Raw genomic sequence first — 21,122 nt, 5'->3', positions numbered from 1 at the left:
TCCTAAATCTTCCTTACCTTTTTGCAGTCTTTGAAACTATTGGTCACCTTATTCTCCTTAAAAAAGACACGGCTGTCTCCCAAGGCACTATCCTTCTCTTCCTTTATAATATTTTGCTTGGTTATCTCATTAGCTCCCATGGAGTCAAATATCTGCAGATTATTCTAATTTATTTGTCCCACTTTTTAAATTCTTTTTTGATTTCCAGGCTCATATCTCTAGGTGTTTATTAGACATCTTGAACCTCATGCCTCTTATACATCAAATTCAGCATGTTCAAAACTGAAGTCATTGTCATCCTTGCACCCCCATATCTTCCTTTCTTCTCATATTCCCTATTATTCTGGAGAATATCATCATTCTCCTAGTTACCCAGGCTTGCAATCTAGATGTCATCCTCAGCTCTTTATTCCCACTACTTCTCCTATGCAATTTGTCATCAAATCTTGTAGTTTCTACTTTCATAACATTTCTTATACATAACCTTATCTCCTTTGACAGAGGGCCACCACTCTGGTGCAGGCCCTCATTACTTCATGCCTGAATTATTGTAATATGTGTTGGGTCTCCTTGATTCAAGTTTTTCCTGAATTGGATCATCCTCCAATGAGCTGTCAAAATAAATTTCCTAAAACATAAGTCTTGACCATTTCACCCCACCCAAATTCAGTATTCTCTTAGCCACCATTGTGATACTGGTTTTGTCCAGAATAGATCCATTTCTCCTGCTCTCCCTTGTCCCCTCTGCCTTCTCCCTTTCCCCCTTTCTTCCCTCCTTTCTCTTTCTCTCTTCTTTCTCTTATTCACTCTACCCTTGGTATCTGTCCTAGTAACAACTCTTAAGACAAGGTAAGGGCCATGTAAATGGGATTAGGGTTAAATGACTTGCCAAGAGATAGATAGATAGATAGATAGATAGATAGATAGATAGATAGATAGATAGATAGATGGATGGATAGAGAGAAGGAAAGAGAGAAAGGGAAAAAAAAACCTTATAAAACAAAACATAAACCAAAGCTGAGTAAAATAAACTCCCACGTTGGCAATATTAAAAATTTGTGTCTCATTCTCCATCTTAGTCTGTTTCCTTTATAAGATGGGCAACGTTCTTCATCTATAATCCTCTCGCGTCATAATTTATTTATTCTTCTTATTATTTAAGCCTAAGGGCTAGGCAATGGGAGTCAAGTGACTTGCCCAGGGTCACACAGCTAGGAAGTGGCTGAGGTCAGATTTGATCTGAGGACCTCTTGTCTCTAGTCCTGGCTCTCAATCCATTGAGCTATCCAGCTGCCCCCATTGAGTCATATTATCAAGTTGATTTTCAAGCCTTTCAAGAATTATTGGTTTTTCCATTATTGATGTTGTGATATAAATTTTAATTCTGCTGAATTCATTTCCCTATTTGATGGCTACCCCCTTAGTTTCTAGTTCTTTAGTACAACAAAAAAGGCCACTATAATTATTTTTGTATGCATAGGTCACTTAACCTCTTTTTTTTTTTCAATTTCTGTTTATATTGTAGGAGTTATAGTGATCTTAGTAGATTAAGGTGTATGCAACTAGTGACTTTTTGGCTATAGTTACAAATTGCTTATATAGAATAGGTAGAAATTTTAATAGAAATTTGAGTTTTCTTGTTTGTTTGCCCAACATTGCCATTCAAGGCTCAAATATCTCTTATGTGTGTTTATAATAGACATCATGTATACATTCTATTGTATATGTTATATGTATACTGTGTTATATCAATATATGTATATAGTATATATGTGTAAATAAACAGATGTGCAGATATATATCCATCCCCAACCCCAACAACTTATTTTCCTTCTTAAGAAAGAAAACATTTTATTACTTCCTTTTGTCTCTTTATATCACAGAGATTTCACTCCCAATCATCTCCTTGTTACAAAGAAAAAAAATTAGCGAAAACGTTTGATAATGTAACTATATCTGTCAACGTGTATAGTATTCTTTAATAGCCCCTCTACCTCTCTCTTTTGTGATACCTATTTTTGATATTTTGATATCTGCTGGCTGGGTCCTTCAGTACTTACATTTCAGCTTTCATTTAATATCTTTGTTAGTAGTTGTATTTATTTTTCTCTTGACTCTGCTTAAATTGCATCAGTGCTTATAAGGTTTCCACATTTTTCTGAATTCCTTAAATTTGTCATTTCTCAGTGCACGGTGATACATTGCTTTACATTTATATGTCATAGGCACCCTCCTCTTCCCCAGCTGGTTACCAATTAATGGGTACCAGTTTTGTTTTCAGTTATTTTCTGCTGTATAGAATGTGCTATGAATATTTTTAACATGGTATCATTTTTTCCTTCCATTGTTGATCTCTCAAGCATATATGCTTAAATAGTTGCTTTTCTCCTTCAAAGGTTATGATTTTTTTTTACTTCCTTCTTTCATCTCTACATCCCTCCCCAACAGTTCTTCAACATTCCCGTTTTTTGCATAGCCCTATTGACTATAACCATTATTTTCCCCTTTTTGCCAGTTTTGTCTCAGTTGTTTTTATTTGTATTTTTATTATTAGTTATTTGGAATAAATTTTAGTGTAATTTATAGTTTTCATTTCTTTTTTAAACTATTGTATCTTTGACAAACTTAATTAAGGAGGGTGTCATGTTAATTTTCAATTTATTTCAAACATTTTTTCATTTCAAACAATATTTCCCCATTATACTATTTCTTCTCATTAATTTTATTCATATCTAAACTTTTTTAATGTAATCATATTAAAAATTGCTTATTTTGCATTCTAGTCCATTTTCCAGTTTTGCTAGCAGTTCTTATTAACGAACATTTAACAATTTTTAGCCTTCCCTTGATAGTCTACGTTGTTCTATTTTTCTAATATTGGACTGCTATTTTCAATTACTTTTGCTTCTTGCTGATTTCTATACAACTGATTTCTTTCTTTTTCTTAAAATCAGTATCAACTGATTTTCATGATTAATGTAATATGACAGTAATAGTAAACTTTTTAGGGGTGGAGTGCCTGGCTCCACCCCCACTACACAGCCCTAGACTGGGGGGGGGGGGCACTTTCACCATACCAAGTGCAAGTTATGCCCTATACTCCCAAACCCACCGCACTCAGGGCAAGGAGAAAGTACTCCCACTTGGCTGCCACTGATGTGAAAAAATTTCTACCGGTGCAGTGGAGAGGGGGAAAGGGAGCAGCTCTGCCTGAGTCCTTCTGCCTTTCTAATAATGAACTCCTGCAGGGGGGTGGCCACATGCCCACAAAGTGTGCCATCTTCAGCACCTGTGCCACAGGTTTGCCATCACTGTTATAGAATATAATTTGAGATCTGCCCATATCTTTCCATGGTTTTTTTGTGTTTACCTTGATAGTTGTGTTTTCTTATTATGAAACTTATTTATGTGATTTTGATTAAAATTATATTTGTACTTTAAAAATAATGTTATTCATGCCTTTTAAAAATTATTTTGCTCTTTTACTCTCTTTTAAAAAAATATAGCCATCCTTGGATCTCCAGCAAGTGGAATTCAGAATACCATCGGTTCTGTTGGTTCAGGCCAGCAGAATACAACTACTTTAAATAATCCCAATCCAATTGATCCCAGCTCCATGCAACGGGCTTATGCTGCTCTTGGACTACCCTATGGCAACCAGCCACAAACACAGTTGCAGCCTCAAGTTTCTGGACAGCAACCAGCACAACCTCAAACTCACCAGCAGATGAGGACTCTCAACGCATTGGGTAGGTAAAGAAACTAGGAAAATACCCTTTTTCCAGCAACAGCAAATGAAATGACAATCTTTATTCAAATCTCATCAGTTTCCAGGTCATGTTTCTCTCTCTCTCTCTCTCTTTCTTAAAGTTCTTATTGAATAATTATGTGTAAAAATGTAAATATAAATTAATTAAGGTAAGGCCTGATAGAATTTAAGTATTCTTTACACTAATGACAGTATGCCTCTAAAACACACACACACACACACACACACACACACACACACACACACACACACACACACACACACACACACTACATATACTGAAATTTTCATTCACTTTGCCACTTCAGTTTGGGTATCACTAATGAGCTTTGTTGTAATTGAAACTAACATTATATGATTAAAATAACTGTATGTAGAGATGGAGGTAAAGTAAATCTGCTAACAAATGCTAAGTAAGCAATCTGTTTGCTATTGAAATTGTTTGTGTCTGTTATTTCTTATGATTTTTGTCAAGAAAATTGATTAGTTTGGATATATGAATCTAGAAACCAGCAGAATATCTGTGTTCTTTTTCTAACTTTAATTAGTTGGATAATAGTCTAAAGTACTTCATTTTTTGTGTGTGGCAACATGACATAGTGGAAATAATAGTGAACTTACTAAGTTTTGGATTTGAACTTAGCATGTGTCTTGTTATGACCATTGAAAAGTTAATTATCATCTTTAAGCTACAATTTCTTTTTTCTGTTAAATATGGAGTAATAGTAACTATTCAGAGCTGTTATAAGCCTGAAGTGATAGAATGTTATATAAAATAGCTTTCAAATTTTTAAAGCAATATGTATATGTCAGTTGTTTTTGTTAATCTGTTCTGTTACAAATTTGTAATATCAGGAATTTAAGCTAAATGGTTTTCTGTGGCCATTTCTATATTGGAAATTCTTTGATACTGTATTTTACATGAAATGTAAGAAGTGGAGGCAGCTAGGTAGCACAGTGATAGAATGCTGGGCCTAAAGTTAAGAAGACTCATCTTCCTGAGTTCAACAGTGGCCTTAATATTAAGCTTTGTGACCCTTGGCAAGGCACGTAACCATCTTTTCCCCAGTTTTCCTCATTTGTTAAATGAACTTGAGACAGAAATGGCAAACTATTCTGGTATCTTTTCTAAGACTCCTGGGTCAGAGAGTCAGACAGTACTGAGATGAATGGAAAAAAAGTTACATGAAAAATATAACATACATGCTCATGATTTGTAAGTATAATTTGTTAAGACAATGCTTGGTCAGCTGTGTAGCACAGTGGATAGACTTCCAGGCCTTGAGTCCAGAAGACCTGGGATCAAATCTGGCCTCAGACACTTCCCTAGTTGTGTGACCCTCAGCAAGTCATTTTTACTCTTGATTGCCTAGCACTTGCCTCTCTTCTATCTTCGAACTGATACTAAGAGAGAAGGTAAAGATTTTTTTCATGAAATACCAGTAAAGTTAATTGGACTTATCAGTTTTATTTTATTCCATTATCTTGGACAACACCCATTTTATTTTAATAAATAAATTTTGTTAAAGTTTTGATTTGATAAAGATTGTTAGTCTTGGTTATAAGGTTGGAGTAGAGGAGAAAATGTGGATTGATAAGCATAAATCTGTCAGCTTTACTACTAGAACAGTTCAAAGCTATTAATATATACAAAATATATGTATCTGGTTATGCTAATTATTGTCAGATATGGTGATTTAATCTTTTTTATTTTTATTTCATTGAAATTTTTTTAAATTATGGATTTAATTTTTTTTTTCCTCAAAGGAACTAATCCAATGACAATTCCAGCTGGAGGAATTGCAACTGATCAACAACCAAATCTGATTTCAGAAACTGCTCTTCCAACCTCCCTTGGAGCAACAAAGTAAGTCTTTTATATTAATTTGATTCCTATTTTCATGAATGAATATTAACTATATGGAATATGAATAGTATAGACTTTTCTGAAATGTGGATCTAGAAGTTTAGAACCAAGAAGAAATTAGCTTGAATATCAATGGTAATAGAAAAGTAAAAAATGTAATTTTTAAAAAAATGAGAATTGAAGCAGAAAATTGCTTAGATCTCTATCAATTCAGAATCTTCACTTCTATCAAGTTCATTGTTGTGACATTTAATTTTGGGAGGACTCAGTGTGAACATTTTATAGTTCTTAGACTTTTTTGACCTAGTTTGGAGATTTTATATTTGAAGAAACCATACTTAACATTTGAAAACATTACATATTCCATTCCATGGATGATTGTTTTTAGCCATATTTGACAGAATTTTAAAATTTAAAAACTTTATTAATTCACTATCAACTTAAGATATTTTAATAGATTATTTAGATCTTTTCTTTTTCATCCTGAGGGATAACATAGGGAAGAAGGGGACAATTATTAGATTAAGTATGCCTCTATGGTAATTTTTCTAAATATTTGTGTCCATTAATGGAGATGCACGTATGGCAGTGAGGAGGAGGGGGAAGAATGTATTAAACTAAAGGTTTTTGAGTACCATTAGTACTTTGCTATTAAATTTCTATGCTTTCAATTCTGCTATGCTTATGACACTGTTTTCTACACACTGAGTAGACTCAGGCAAAATCTTCAAATGGTACCTGCCCTCTTGTAACTTGAGTTTTTCTCTGGGAACACATTATGCAAACACAAATAATCATAAGATCATAGGAATAAAATAGCACTAAAACTAGGGGAATGTGGAAAAGATTCATAAAAGAACATATCTTTAAAAGGAGCAAAGAGAAGTGTGGAAGGAATGAACACATATAAAATATTTGAAATAATTCTTAGGAGGCATGCAGAGACATGTTATTTAGGGTTTTACATTCCAAGTTAGAGAGTTTGAATTTTATGGCTGAGGCAGTAAGGACCCATTGAAGATTTCTTGAGGAGGAGAATGTCATTTCAACTTTTGATTTAGCAAGACTGATGGCAGCTACATTGAAAATAAATGGGAGAGTTAAATGAATTGATGCTTTGAGATCAGTTAGGAGGCAGTTGTTATAATCCTGGTACATGGTAGCCATGTGAATAGAAAGAATAAGAAGCCAAGACTTAGCAACTGGTTAAATAGAGGCAGTAAAGTTAGAGAGAGAGAGAGAGAGAGAGAGAGAAATTTAAGCTGATTGTCATTTACCTGGCTGACTGCCAAGATGCAGGATACCTCAACTGAAGTTTGTAAAATATTTAGGAGGGTCAGATTTCAGTAGAAGATTTTCATTTTGGTCAGTCAAGGATATCAAAGTGAAAATATCTTTCAGTCTATTGGGAACAGATGGAATTAGAGTTGAAAAGAACAAGGTAGAAGATTGATTGATTGATTGATTGATTTGGAAGCCATCTGCAAAGAGATGATAATAAGATTTATAGATGATGATGAGATCCCCTTTTAATTCACCCGCCATTTTTTAAAAAAGCTCTTACTATGTGCCAGGCACAGAGAATATAAGTACAAAGAATGAAATAATCTTTACTTTCAAGGAAAGAGAAGAAAGTTTGGGTTCAACCTTTGGGACTACTCTTCCTTTATCAGGTGAAAGATGAATTATGATATGCAATGGAAACTGAAAAGTGGTCACATACAAATGAAAAGAACCAATATAGACAACACAGGAGTGAAGCACAGGAACAAAGAATAATTTTAGTTGACAATGATGGAAGAGTAGGAAGTGATAAAATGAATTTTTGAGATTTGAACCATGAAGGTTATAATTGTAGGTGACAGTGACATCAAGGATATAATTCAGAGTGATGAGGACTTTGATGATTTGGAATTCTAGGGGACATCCATATGTATTTTGACATTCCAAAATGTAAGCAGTTACCTTGAATTGGAAGACTTCATGAAGTATTGAACTACTTGAGAACAGAGTGATAAAATCAATAGAGTGTGATAGATATAATCAGATAGAGCAAACGCATATAAGTATTGAATGGGAGTGCTAAATCTGGAGTCACAAAGTCCTGAGTGTGTGTGTGTGTGTGTGTGTGTGTGTGTCTCCCAATCTCCTAAATAGTTAAGAATAATGCCTAACTCCCAGGGTTGTGAGGATAAAATAAAATAAAATAAGATTTGTGAAATGATTCACCAGTCTAAAATCACGATATAAATGCTAATAACAACAAAAATACTAATTACACATTGGGAGATGGTTTTGAAGGTAGCAGTGAAGATCAAAGTATGTTCCTTACCACTGGCTCAAGAATTCAGAGGTCATGAGATAGAAGATATATCCTATATTTGAGATATATTCATCACCAATACAGGGGGTGAGGGGTGGTGGGGATTAGGGGGTAGGAAGTAGAGATTTGTGGAATTGAAACCAGGTTTCTCTAAGTGTAATAAGGGAGAGAAAATGTGATGTCATAAAAGTTGAAGTTGAAGGGAATGATTGTAACTGAGTTGAATGGTCTTAAGAGAATGTAGAATGGTACAACAAAAATCTCCCTTAGGCGACTAGAAACTCACTTAAGTGTCAGGGCAGGAACTTTGTTGGCTTCCATCTTTCTGAATGCAATTAGTAAGCTAGAGGCTGTGGCATTGTTCTGCTGACACAAGGCAAGATAGGTACAGCTTTTAAGAGACAATAAATTGAAGACAGAAGATTTTCTGACTGTAAGACCTTTAAGATCACTTTTAACCCAGTCCCTTAATAATGTTGAGAAGAGACAGTCTGACCTGGAATTCCAGCCTTGAGTTTCCTGAGTTTAGTGATAAAGATGTCCAATGGGCTGTGGCAGGAGTCTTGGTATGAATAGAGGGCTATTTGAGGGCAAGTTAGGTAGTAAATTTCTGTAATGGGTAGGGACCTCTAAACCTAGTCCCTATTCAAAGGAATAGGAAGTATAGTAGGACTTTTTTTTTTTTTTAACATGAACTCAATCCAGACAGAGACTTTTCTGTTTGATAAAATGGCATGGATTTAGCACAGAATTAAATATTTACTATTTTATGTATTTTTCTGCCTTTGTTTTTTTCAATTACCAATTGCATATAAAATCACAACAGTTCCCAGTCCTGTTCATTCTCACTCTTAAGAAGCATTAGTATGAGTTATTACATTATTGTGTGTGGAAAATTCATTTGCTCTAGCATCTGTCTTTTTCTGGAGTTCTTGTGTATAAACAAGTCTTATCCACATCAGAGCAATGCTCTTTGTTTTATTCACACTATTTTCTATTAATAATGGCCCCAACATACAAGAGTAGAGATGCTGGTGGTTCAGATAACCCTACGAAAAGTCATAAAGTGCCTAGAATATGGTCATATAAGAAATACTTACTAAATAATGGGGTTCATTATTATGTGGAATTTTCAACTTTCATGAAGGGTCTTGAAACTTATATTGGTCACATAAAACTAAGTTCTATTCTACTAAATGTACTGGGCACAACCCTTACAATTCAAGTAAAGGTAGTTTCACCTTGAGAGTCCCAGCTCACTTATAATAAAGGGATATACTATTAACTTCTTGCCTTTTTTTTTTTGGCAAATATTTAATAATATATAAGATGCATATACTTTTGTGACTGTCCCCCACTAAAAGTAAAGAATTTATTTTATTAAAATAATTGTACTCTTCTAATGTATCCCTAGATTATAACAACATAATTTGTTATTTAATCCAAATCATGCTTAAAACTAGAATTACAATAGACCATTCAACTAAATATTATTGTATTTTGTTTTGCTCTTTAAGATACATGATCTTCCTTGTTCCTGCTGTCTCCTAAATTTTTTCTTTTCTTTAAATTCATAAACTTTTTCCATTCTTTTCTTCTCACTTGTTCACAGTTTCTCTTATTTCTTTGTGCATTTGTTTTGTTTCTTATTCTGTTGAGCCATTCAGGCTCAATAAATATGTGTGACATAACTGTTTTCTTTGTTTTTTGTTGACTTAAGGTGTCTATAATGCCTCGAGATTTATTAGTTTAATTCAATATACTCATCTAAGAGAATTGTTGAAGGATATAATAGAAACTAAACAGTCTAGAGTATAGCATATTCTAAAATGTAATTTGTGTTCATGTTTGCAATAGAAAGATGAAGGGTCTTTTTTCTTCTCATTTTAGCCCATTAATGAGTGATGGTACCAATTCTGGTAATATTGGAAGCCTCAGTACTATGCCTACCGCTGCACCTCCTTCTAGCACTGGAGTTAGGAAGGGCTGGCATGAACATGTCACTCAGGATCTGCGTAATCATTTAGTGCATAAACTGTAAGTAGAAGCTACAGTGATATTCCTCCATTTGTAAATAATGCATATAATATGAAATAATAATTCCAGAACAGAAATTTCATATACATCATAGCCATTCAGGTTAGTTAACAAATTGTCAGGCTATAACTCCCAAAGTTATTTTATCCCACATTTTGGTACCCTGACAGCTACAGAACACTTGTTTCCTGTTTGAGCAATCTAAAAAGAACCATAGGAATTAATAATGAAATTCTAACAGCCATAACATTGAATTGATAACCCTAGCTTAATGTCCCCTATAGATCCAATAGTAATCATGAGTTGGACATTTGAGTTATCTGTAAATATTTGTAGTGTAGATTTAAAAAAAAGTCAAAATAGGCTTTAAATGAAATAAATATGCATCAGAGGCATGAAAATTGAATTTCTTTTCCATCTCTTAATCAAATTTTATTTTTTGGTTGTCATAATGCTCTTATACTCCAAAGTTCTAGTGTATAGTGTCAGTACAATTATCTATTCACAGATGTTGATTCTAGATAAGTGTCTAAAGAAAATTCTATCCTTTAGTTTCTGAACACTCAAGGATTCCTAAGTTACCATGTACGGATAGCTTAGACTGTAGTATAAGTTAATGTCAATCTTTTTGGTCTGATTATAATGTATGCTGTAGCAAGTACATTAAGTGACTCAATTACTTCAGAATTAAGTTCCCTATTTCATTTAATCACTTTTTTTTTACCATTAAATGATGAAATTCAAAACATATCTGAAAAACTGTCTTCAATATTGCTTTTAACAAATTATTACCAGTAAAGCAATTTAACTCTGGTCTCACTTAAGTTGGGTGAATTGATAAGATAATTTTTAGCATTTTTCTTAATGAACAGATATTTACATTATATACATGTGAACACATTCATAGCAATCGATTTGTAGAATTAGACTATAATTTTCTACTTAGTCTCCTGGATACTTCTCCTTTATAGAAATGAAATTACTTATTTTATGTGGATTATGAAATAATTTAAAAATTCTGTTGTTAACTATATTATGCTTTTAGTGTCCAAGCCATCTTTCCAACCCCTGACCCAGCAGCCCTGAAGGATCGCCGCATGGAGAATTTAGTGGCCTATGCTAGAAAAGTGGAAGGGGACATGTATGAATCTGCTAATAGCAGGGTAGGTTTGATTATATAGGAAAATATAAGACTGTGTGTATATATATCAAATGATTCTGGCAGTTTGGAATGTCTTGAGCTTTTAGTTCCTGGAAAGTAAAACAATATGGGCAACTATTTTTTTTTTTGGTGGTGTACCTTTTTATAATCATCAGAAATATACCTTGTTTTATTATAAGAGTCTATTGATGGAATTAATGTTTTGCCATTCTGGTTATATTGCAAATGTTGAAGTAGTAAGCAACTCAACAAAAAATCATGCTTTAGTTTGATATTAAATTCATGTGTGAATTTTTCTTTTCTGTAAAATGTACAATTATTTCCTTGCAAGAGTTTCCTAATTTCTCTTAGAATATCTGGAAAGGATTATTTTGTATGAACTAATATCTTAAGTATTTGGTATTGATTTTTTTTATAGGATGAATACTATCATTTATTAGCAGAGAAAATCTACAAGATACAAAAGGAATTAGAAGAAAAACGGCGGTCTCGTTTACATAAACAAGGGATCTTGGTTAATCAGCCAGCTTTACAGACCCCAGGGGCTCAACCCCCAGGTATTGCACAGGTCACTGCTGGCATGGGCCAGGCACAGTCTGTGAGACCTCCAAGTAAGTATTTAATTTTTTTTCATCTTTTATTTCATATTATATTATATTATATTATATTATATTATATTATATTATATTAATATTTAATGTATATTATATATATTTTTTATTTTATAAATCTTCTCTTTTGGAATAAATACTTAGAATGACCACTGTATGTATTGGTTCTAAGGCAGAAGAATAGTAAAGTTTGGACTGAAAGGGTTAACCAGCTTGCCCAGAACCATACAGCTAGTCAGTCTCTTGAGACCACATTTGAATCCAGGACCTTTTATCTCTAGGCCTGCTTCTCTATTCATTGCGCCACCTATATGCAGTGTACACCAATAATCTCCTACCTCTATAAAGAGAGGAAGGAGTTATATTCTTATATCTCTTCTGCTGGCCAGTGGTCTATATATTTCATGTTTTCTGTTTGCTGTGTTCTTGGAAACCCTTATATTGCAAATTGTCCCTAACTTAATGCGTTTGGAGATTTTTTCCTGCAAAACAGATATAATTGTATCTATCCTGAGTATCTCATAGAACCTTAGAATTGATACTGTTTCAATTCCAAGGCAGAATAATGGTAAGAGCTAGGCAATTGGGGTTAAGTGTCTTGCCCAGGCTCAAATAACTAAAATGAATCCGAGGTCATATTTGAACACAAGACCTCCTGTCTCCAACTGTCTCTCCATCCACTGAGGTACTGTTAGCCCCCAATGGAGTTTTTGAAGTTCAAGCAAGATGAAATACATAAAAGTGCATTTTAATTATTAAGCATTATTGCCGTCTGTTATCACCATCAGTAGAAATAGCCGTTAATTTGTATGCTTTAGTTTCTTTACAGATAGACTCCTTAAAACATGTATAGTCATTGTATAGCTTAGTGTCAAATCAGCTGACTCTTAAAATAATGTTGGTATTTCCTTTCTTTATCCTAGATTTTTTAACTGGTTCTTTTGTTATCATTACAGATGGACCCATGGCCATGCCAAGTGTACCTATGAACCGTATGCAAGTTTCTCCAGGTTGGTAGTTGTTCTTATGCATTTTTATTTTATATTAGCATATACTTTTACGTTTTGATTCTGGCATTTCTTTTTCCATTTTCCAATTCTTCATATAATTCTTTTCATTCTTCTGAGATTTATCAACTATGATTTGATCTTTATTGAAAATTCATTGTATGTACAAAATGATGTTGAAAGAAAACTGAAGTAGTAAATGTCATCTTTTTTGCCTTTTGGGTTCTTAAAATCTTTTGAGGAAGATGGAATAGCCATAAGTACTTAATTATTGAGCACTTATTAAGTCCTTACTTTGTGCCAAGAACTCTACTAGACACTTGGGATATAAATCAAATGTATATGATAATCTGTACTTTGAAGACATTTACATTATAATGGAGACACGAAATACTCATGTATATGCAGTATAACTATAGAGCCAATGAATACAAATAAATATAAAATAGTTAAATTCAAGGTAATTTGGGATGGAAAACATGAGAAGTTGAGGGGAATCTAGAAAGGCTTCATGCAAAATGATCCCTCATATGAATCTTAAAAGATGAAGTTGGACTCTGTGAGGCAGAGTATAAGAGTAAGAAAAAAAAGTATTTCAGGCATATGTGGGATGGCCAGTGCAAAGAGTAGTGAGTAGTGAAGAATAGTGGAAGGAAGGCCACAAGATTGTGGGAAAGGACATAATGTCCAGTAAACCTATGAAGGATATGTTTGGGCCCATTTGAGAAGTGTTTTAAGCAAACATTTTCCCAGTCTTAAGAGAGGAATTTATATTTTGTTCTGGGGGAAATAGGAAGCCACTGGAGTTAATTGAATAAAGGAGTCAAAGGTTACATTTATACTTAAGTTTGGCAATAGTATATAGAATGAATTGCATTATATAGAATGATTGATATGAGGCAAGGAGACATTAAAACATTTTCCAGTATTCTAAGAAAGATGATGCTACTGTCCTAAAATGAGGAAAAGTAGCACTTTCTGTCATGAGAGGGGTAAGACTCTTAATAAATGTTGTGAAGATAGAAATGGCAGGTTTGGTAACTTGAGTTTTGTGGTGTTGAAGAAAGTGAAGTGTCAACCCTGAGTGATTTAAAGGATGTCATAGTGACTTTGTGGAAGAGAGATTGATTTGTTGAGTTATGAAAATTAGCTTAGTTTTGAATATGCCAAAGTTTGGAAATCTTTTGCACTTATAGTTTAAAATGTCTCCTGAGAAATTGGTTTTGTGATGTTATAGCTCAAGGGAAAGAATGGATTTTTAGATATTAAATATTTATATATCTGTTATTATCTGCAACAAGATAATTAAACCCATAGGAGTTAATGAGGTTACTGAGAGAGAGTGGGGAAGGATTAAAGAAGAGGGCCTAGCACTTGGGGGAATACCCATAGTGGAGAGTGTAATATGGCTTATGAGTTCAGCAAAGGAAACTTGAAAGAGCAGTCAGCTGGGTAAGAGAACCAAGAGTCACAAAAAACTAGAGAGTAGCTCACAATAGCAAATGAAACAGTAAATGAAAGAAACTAAAATATAATAAAATAAAGTAATAATTAAGCTCTATACATCTGTATATTTAAGGTTTGATTTGATAGGAAGCCAGAGAAGATAATTTAAAAAAATTTGGAAGATGGGAATAAGAGCATTATGTGAGGGATGAAGAAAAGGAAATGAAAGAAAAGCAAGTTTTATGAGGAAGAATTAAGAGCAGGTTTGGTTTTTATTTGTTATATATGGTAGCTTAGGGAGGGGAAGAGCTAGACAGACCAACTTTGATAGGTAAATATGCTTTAATTAGTATACAAATGTGAAAGAATGAAAGAATTGCCAGAACTAGGAATGATAATAGACTTGGATATGAGAATTGAAGGAAATAAGACACACATGATACCCACTTGGAGATCATCAGGGACAGGTAGTAGTGACAAGAATATTTATTAAGGGGTTCTCATTTAATAAGGAAGAAATTTCAGGTTTTAATATTTTAGATCTAGGGGTTTTGTAAGAGAATTGTTTTTTAGATGACTTGTAATTATTTTGTCATTGTATAAATGGTTTTATGAATTTGAAAGATTTGACAATAGCAGTTTTAAGATAATCTTATATATTTAAGTTGTAAAATTCTACAAAAAGGTTAATTCTCATGTAATAGAAACCTTTCCTGTGAGAAAAGACTCTTTAAGAATTAAATATATGGTGGTACAACTTGAATTGTAAATGGGTTGTAGCATAAATTAATATAACATGCCTTTTTTAGCGTATACCAGACCATCCTATTAGAGAAAACCCTTCTAGAAATTCTTTCCAGAGTGCCTGGAGTTAGGACATTCAAAGAATTCTAGTTCTTTTGTTCAGGCTTGGTGAAAATTGGATAGTACCCTTTGAAGCAGAAGTGACCGTAATCACATTAAATATCTTTAGTTCCTTAATTTGAGTGTCTTGGTTTTGATCTTAATGCTCTTTCACTATATTTGTTAACTTCTTTTGAATTATCCTGTATTCTATCACTATTTTTCCTAAAATATAACATCATGAACTGAGTACAATACTGCAAAATGTGGAATTACTAGGACAGAATACAACCAAACTGTCACCCACATCTTTTAGGATATGGCTTTTCTTAACCCAGCCTAAATAGCTTTAACTTCGTAGGCCATATTTTACATATTTTATTCATTGAGCTTTTATTCTCCTAAATAAAATCCTCTACAGCTTTTCAAATTTGGACTGTATCTAAACATGCTTTCCCCATCCAGTTTATTGCAATCTTAGGAATCTCAGTTTATGTATCCCTCTCATGAAGATAATTTTTTAAATCTTTTTAAAAAATTTCCTAACATGTCAGTTTTTCTTCCTAGCTTTCTTTTCTTGGCAAAATAGTTAAGCATATCATCTAGTCCTTCTAACAAGAATGGAACCTTTCACTGAGAATTCTTCTGCAGGTTAATGTTGATATTTTAGAGAATAAGTTTGGAATCTAGCTTTTAATGAGTTATAAATTTAAATTAGTGGTCTGTGTTCAATGGGGTGCTGTTATTTTTGTAAAGGATACCATTTCCATTCAGAGGACCTTATTTTTAGTTTTGGCTTAGTCATTCTTGGCTTATATGGTCTTTAGTAGATTATTTAACCTCTTTTACCTACAGCTTTCCATCTTTTTCATAAGAATATTGTGATACTGCTAAGTTCTTTGCCAGACTAATCAAATTTTGTAAACATGTTTACAAAATTTGATTAGTCTGGCATGATATATTGTCAATAGTTTGCTCCTAGTGACTATCCTTTAATAATACATTATAGAATTTTGTCACAAATCAAAATGACACTTGCTGGCTTATAGTTTGCAGATTCTTTTCTTCTTTGAAAATCAGGTCATTAGCTCTTTTCTCAGTCTTGTTGCACCTCTCCCATTTTCCTCAATCTTTTTGTGAATATTAACTTAGCAGTTATAACTGCTAGTTCTTAAATGTAGTTTGTTGAAGTTTGGTGACTTGAATTTATGAATGACAGTCAAGTATTCTCGTAACATCTCTTGGTTTTTGTCAATAAAGAATTATTTCTCTTTTGTAAATAAAACAAGCTAAATAGTGCTGTGGTTCTACTTTCACTCCATTTGCCATAATCATTTCATAGGCTCCAGGCATTGAACCTGTTTCTTTTTTTCTTTTCATTTTCCTTTCAATATAATTGCAAAAGCCTTTGTATTATGTGCATTCATGGTCAGTCTCAGTTCTTTCTTTACATTTAATACTTACAGTATTTTTATAGTATCTGTTGCACTATTATCATTTATTGCCATTAATTGCTATTGGTGTTCATTCCTGTACTTACGTGGATAAGAGATCTCTTCGATTTGAGTGTACCTTTAATTGAAGTATTCTACAGTGCCTTTTAAAAACCATACTTGCCAACTTCTGCTCAAACTCTTAAATTATCCATATGTTTACATCAGTTTCTTTAGATCCCTCATCAGAAATGATTCTTTTTTCTATGTCAGAATTCAGTCTTTACTCCAAACTTCTCAATTTCTATTCAAGATGGCATCATTCTTATATTCATCCTTGGTGTTGTCCTTGCCTCTTTTTTCTGGCCCTTTCTCATCTTCTTTATCTCCATCCCACATTTCCAATCAGTTTTTACTTCCACAACATTCCCCATATTTGTTCCCTCCTTTTGATTTGCATAGCTTCTAACATCATCATCTTAACCAGTTTTATTGCAATAGCTCCCTAACTGTTCCGTTTTTCTCCTCTTTCCAATTTATTCTCTGCACAGTTACAAAAATAGTATGCCAGAAGCACAGATTTAATTGTCATTCCTCTATCTAAATCTCCAAATTGTTGGTAAGATAAAATACAAATTCCTTAGTTTTGTCCTAGAATACCCTCCAAAATCTTGCTTCCGTTTACCTTACCCTCTTATTTCATATATTGTTCCCTTCGCATATTTCATAGCACATCTAAGCAGACACTAAATGCTTGACTAGACTTGACTTTTTCTACTTTCTCATTTTAATCCAACTTTCCCACATGAAATTGTTATTTTCACTCCCCATTTCCTGGCCTCCTCTGACTTTGTACAGGCATTCTCTTTTGTGAAAATCATTGTCTTTCTCACTTTTGCATGTTAAAATCCCTTGCTTCCTCAAAGTGTGCAATTCAGTTACCTCCACAAACCCTAAACTAACTCCCAATTTTTTGGTGAGTTTTCTCTCTTCATAATTGGGCTGTATTAGTGAGTATACTTTTTGTTTACTTAACTGCTACACGTTCTTCATCATCCCAGTTTAATGTAAACTCCTAAAGAGCATAGATTTTTGTTTTTTATATTTATGTCTTTAGCACCAAATATGTATGTGCCTTGAATATGCCCAGGTGCTAACGAAATGTTTCAGCTCTTCTTGAGCCAAGATTTCCCGTAGAAGTTTATCCCATGAGAATCTGAGATATCTTATCACTATAAATTAATTGAAATGTATTACCCATCCAATAAAGTCGAGTTTTCACCTATTTCTAAAATTACCAGCTCTAATATTAATTATCTTTTCCTTCTAATGATCCCATAATTTCTACTTCCAATAGTCTGCTTATTCTTGGTTATAATCTGGTCCAGAATTAACTTTATTGGGTCATTTCTACATTTTTTGATGAATAAAATAATCAGTAAATCAAGAAATATATTGGAGATTGATTATTTCACAGATCATAATTATCATAAAATGTTAGAAATATTCAACAAAATTTAAAAAATGAAAGATGAATATTTAAAATTTTTAACATTTTATTATTTTACTCCTACATTTCCACCTTTGTAGACTATCTTCATTGGTTTCTGTGACTAAAGCATTCATCACTTGTAAACAACCTTGGTTAACTAGTTCTTGGAAGATATTCATTAGACCCAAACCTTTTCTTACAGAGATATTACTAGCCCTTGCATTCTACTGGTCAGTTATCCCACTGTCAGTAAGTAACCTCTGAAAACTCAAGATGATTTCTATTGAATAGAGTTTAATGGAAGGTAGAAGTATTGTGAAAACTTAGGCAAGTTGATCAAGAGAGAACAAAATTAAGTAGACATAATTGAAGACCTAATTATAGTAGATAGATTTCAGTTTTTTTTCTATAGATTGCTCTTACACTTATTAGAATGCTTTCCTCCTATTATAAAACCATTCAAAGATTGTTTTGACAGATTATGTTCTTTTTCCACTAGTATTTTATCTAGTACCTTCCAACTCTTTTCTACGACTGCTATAGGAAATTTATTCTGTTTTTCTATTCACAACTTTAATTTTTCACTGTTCTCCCTATTTTCCTTGTCTTTCGTCCCTAGTCATCCATGATGCAATATCATATCCTATGCTTTCAATGCTTCTTTCTTCATTTTGGAATCTTTGTAAAATTTGGTACAACTCTTATCACCACCGTCTCCCTTCCTGAGCTCTTTCCCTCCTCACCCCTTTTTTTAATATAAATCTTTGTTTTCTGCTGTTCTTGGACAACATGAAAGATTTCTGTTGAGTAATGACCATTTTATGCCTTCTTTTACTTATTAGGATTATTTTGTAGATGGGGGTATATAAATGATTATTTTCATGTTGAGATATTTCTTAATTTATTTTTGGTGCATTTTTGCAGGAATGAATCAGTTCAATCCACTGTCCATAGGAAATGTACAGATGTCTCAAGCACCCATGGGACCTCGGGCAGCTTCTCCGATGAATCATCCTGTCCAAATGAACAACATGGGCTCTGTTCCAGCGGTTTGTATTGAAATTCTTAAATCTCCTTATTTTTCACTATATTGAACTTCAGAATTTTCTTAAAGAGGCTTTTAAAAATTAAATTTTGTTTGATGATCATTTGATAATTGTTCCTTTGAATTTTGGACAATTTTAATTTCCTGAAAGTCAGTTCTTTGATCATTGTACTTCAATTAAAATATTTTCATAATTATTGCAGAATCAAATGAATTTTGAAAGTTGTGGAAATAGAAGACCCAGAGAGAGGAATGAGAAGTTTTTATTATGTAATTATAACATTATAAGTGACTAAGGCAGGAATTGTTGACACTAAGTAGTTAAAATACTTTTTATGCTTTTTACAAATTTAATTTAGAGTGATGAAATTCTAGCATTTGATACTTTAAACCACAATTTGCTGTTCTTCTATAGTTGGAGCACTATCACCAACTCCAATTAACCTTGGAAAAGTTCCTTTTCATCTTTGGCCTCATTTTTCTTTATAAAATGAGTTTTCTTTCCAGTGTTCCTTCCAACTCTTAACATTCCAGCATTTTAATATATTAGATCAAAAAAGGATGATGTTTATCTTTTGAGGAATGTAAAATGGTGAAAAATTTCCCCTTATCATCATTATAAAGTTGATTTATATATTAAACCTCTTGTCTTTAATTAGTTTGGAGTCTCTTACTTTAAATGGCTAGGATTTTGCAACTTTTCTTTTTATTGATTTTCATGTATTAATTGTTTACTTCTAGATGGCAATGTCTCCCTCCCGAATGCCTCAACCACAAAACATGATGGGAGCTCATTCCAATAACCTGATGGGACAGGCCCCTTCCCAGACTCAATTCTTGCCACAGAATCAGTTTTCAACATCTGGAGGGGCCATGAATGTCAACAGTGTAGGCATGGGTCAGTCAACAGCCCAAGCAGCAGTAACACAGGTGAAAATAATTATGGCCTATGACTTTTAAAATAAATTTAGATGAAGTTTGTGTTTAATCTAATTTCTTGAAGTTCCATTTCTTTAATGGAAATTATATCATTAAAACATATTCATTAACTAATTTTTTTCCACTTAACCTGCTTTACTTAGTAGTTTAATATTGAATTAAATGAACTTCGAATGAATAATTTTGTTATTTATCCTGAATTGTTAGAAATTCTTTTATGGGTCAATGTTATGTGAACATGAACTAGATTTGGCCTTTTGTTGTTCATTCAAGTTCAACTCTTACTCCATGGACTACAGAGGTTAATTAGGACTTTAAGACATTTAAACGGAAAATCTTTTCTTCATCAAGTAATCAGTTTTCATCTCAGCAAATTTTTAGGATAATGAAGAGGTATGAAAATGAGACCATTAGATCCATACTTAGTAATTCTACCAATTTTTTTATTTTTTATTTTATTTATTATTTTTGGGGTAGTCTTTTTTTCAGGTTTCCTCCATTTCTGTCTAGGTTATCTCATATTCATAGTCCTCATTGAGCACAGTCTAGCAAGGCATATGCAGTATAAATACATGCATAGTTGTAAAATAAAATAGAATGAATTAATTGCATTTCTAAAGTACAGAGTGCTTTGGGAGCCCCATGAGAAGAGACTTAAGTGTCAGGATGACTACATTTAATTATTCCTCAGAAATTTACTACCTGTTATCAAGTGACATTTTGGACAGGATATATAAAGATATATGGATTTTAAAAGGCAGAGACATACGATAATGTGGCCATTCTATGTAGATAGAATTCTGAACAGTGATTATGGTTAATGTGTACTGCATAAAGCAAATAATTCTCTTTGACCAAAGCCTAGAAAACAAGGTATGAAATAAGTTTGAGAAATGCTTGGGAAGATAGAAAGGATTTAGATTATTGAGAGTTTTTAATGCTAAGCTAAGAAATTTTAAACATGAACAGTAATTTCTTGTCTTGATTTTGTTTATTCAATACTTTAAATTTGTGATAACTGGTTTATTATTGCAATATACTATATTGAGTTAAAATATTTTTCCTTGTTACAAGTTTCGATTATTCCAGTTAAATCTATAAAAAAACAATCCCAATATTTTTCCTTAACACTGTATCAAATTAGGAAT

The 21,122-nt window shown here is 32.9% G+C and overlaps 1 protein-coding gene across 4 annotated transcripts in view; it reads left to right on the top strand.

The window, feature by feature from the left end:
* The window catches only part of CREBBP (CREB binding protein), a 165,424-nt gene that overhangs the window by 97,400 nt on the left and 46,902 nt on the right, over positions 1–21,122 (top strand). For all 4 annotated transcript variants that reach the window (XM_001363599.4, XM_007499077.3, XM_007499078.3 and 1 more), the window contains exons 6-13: positions 3,507–3,749; positions 5,537–5,636; positions 9,850–9,996; positions 11,042–11,159; positions 11,577–11,769; positions 12,726–12,779; positions 18,915–19,039; positions 19,777–19,965. In XM_001363599.4, coding sequence (XP_001363636.1) covers positions 3,507–3,749; positions 5,537–5,636; positions 9,850–9,996; positions 11,042–11,159; positions 11,577–11,769; positions 12,726–12,779; positions 18,915–19,039; positions 19,777–19,965 — 1,169 coding nt within the window. The remainder of the gene's footprint in view (positions 1–3,506; positions 3,750–5,536; positions 5,637–9,849; positions 9,997–11,041; positions 11,160–11,576; positions 11,770–12,725; positions 12,780–18,914; positions 19,040–19,776; positions 19,966–21,122) is intronic.

This window comes from Monodelphis domestica, chromosome 7 (genome assembly GCF_027887165.1).
Source record: "Monodelphis domestica isolate mMonDom1 chromosome 7, mMonDom1.pri, whole genome shotgun sequence".
NCBI lineage: Eukaryota > Metazoa > Chordata > Mammalia > Didelphimorphia > Didelphidae > Monodelphis > Monodelphis domestica.
Note: the sequence above shows the minus strand (reverse complement) of the source record. Positions and strands in the feature narration are given on the sequence as shown.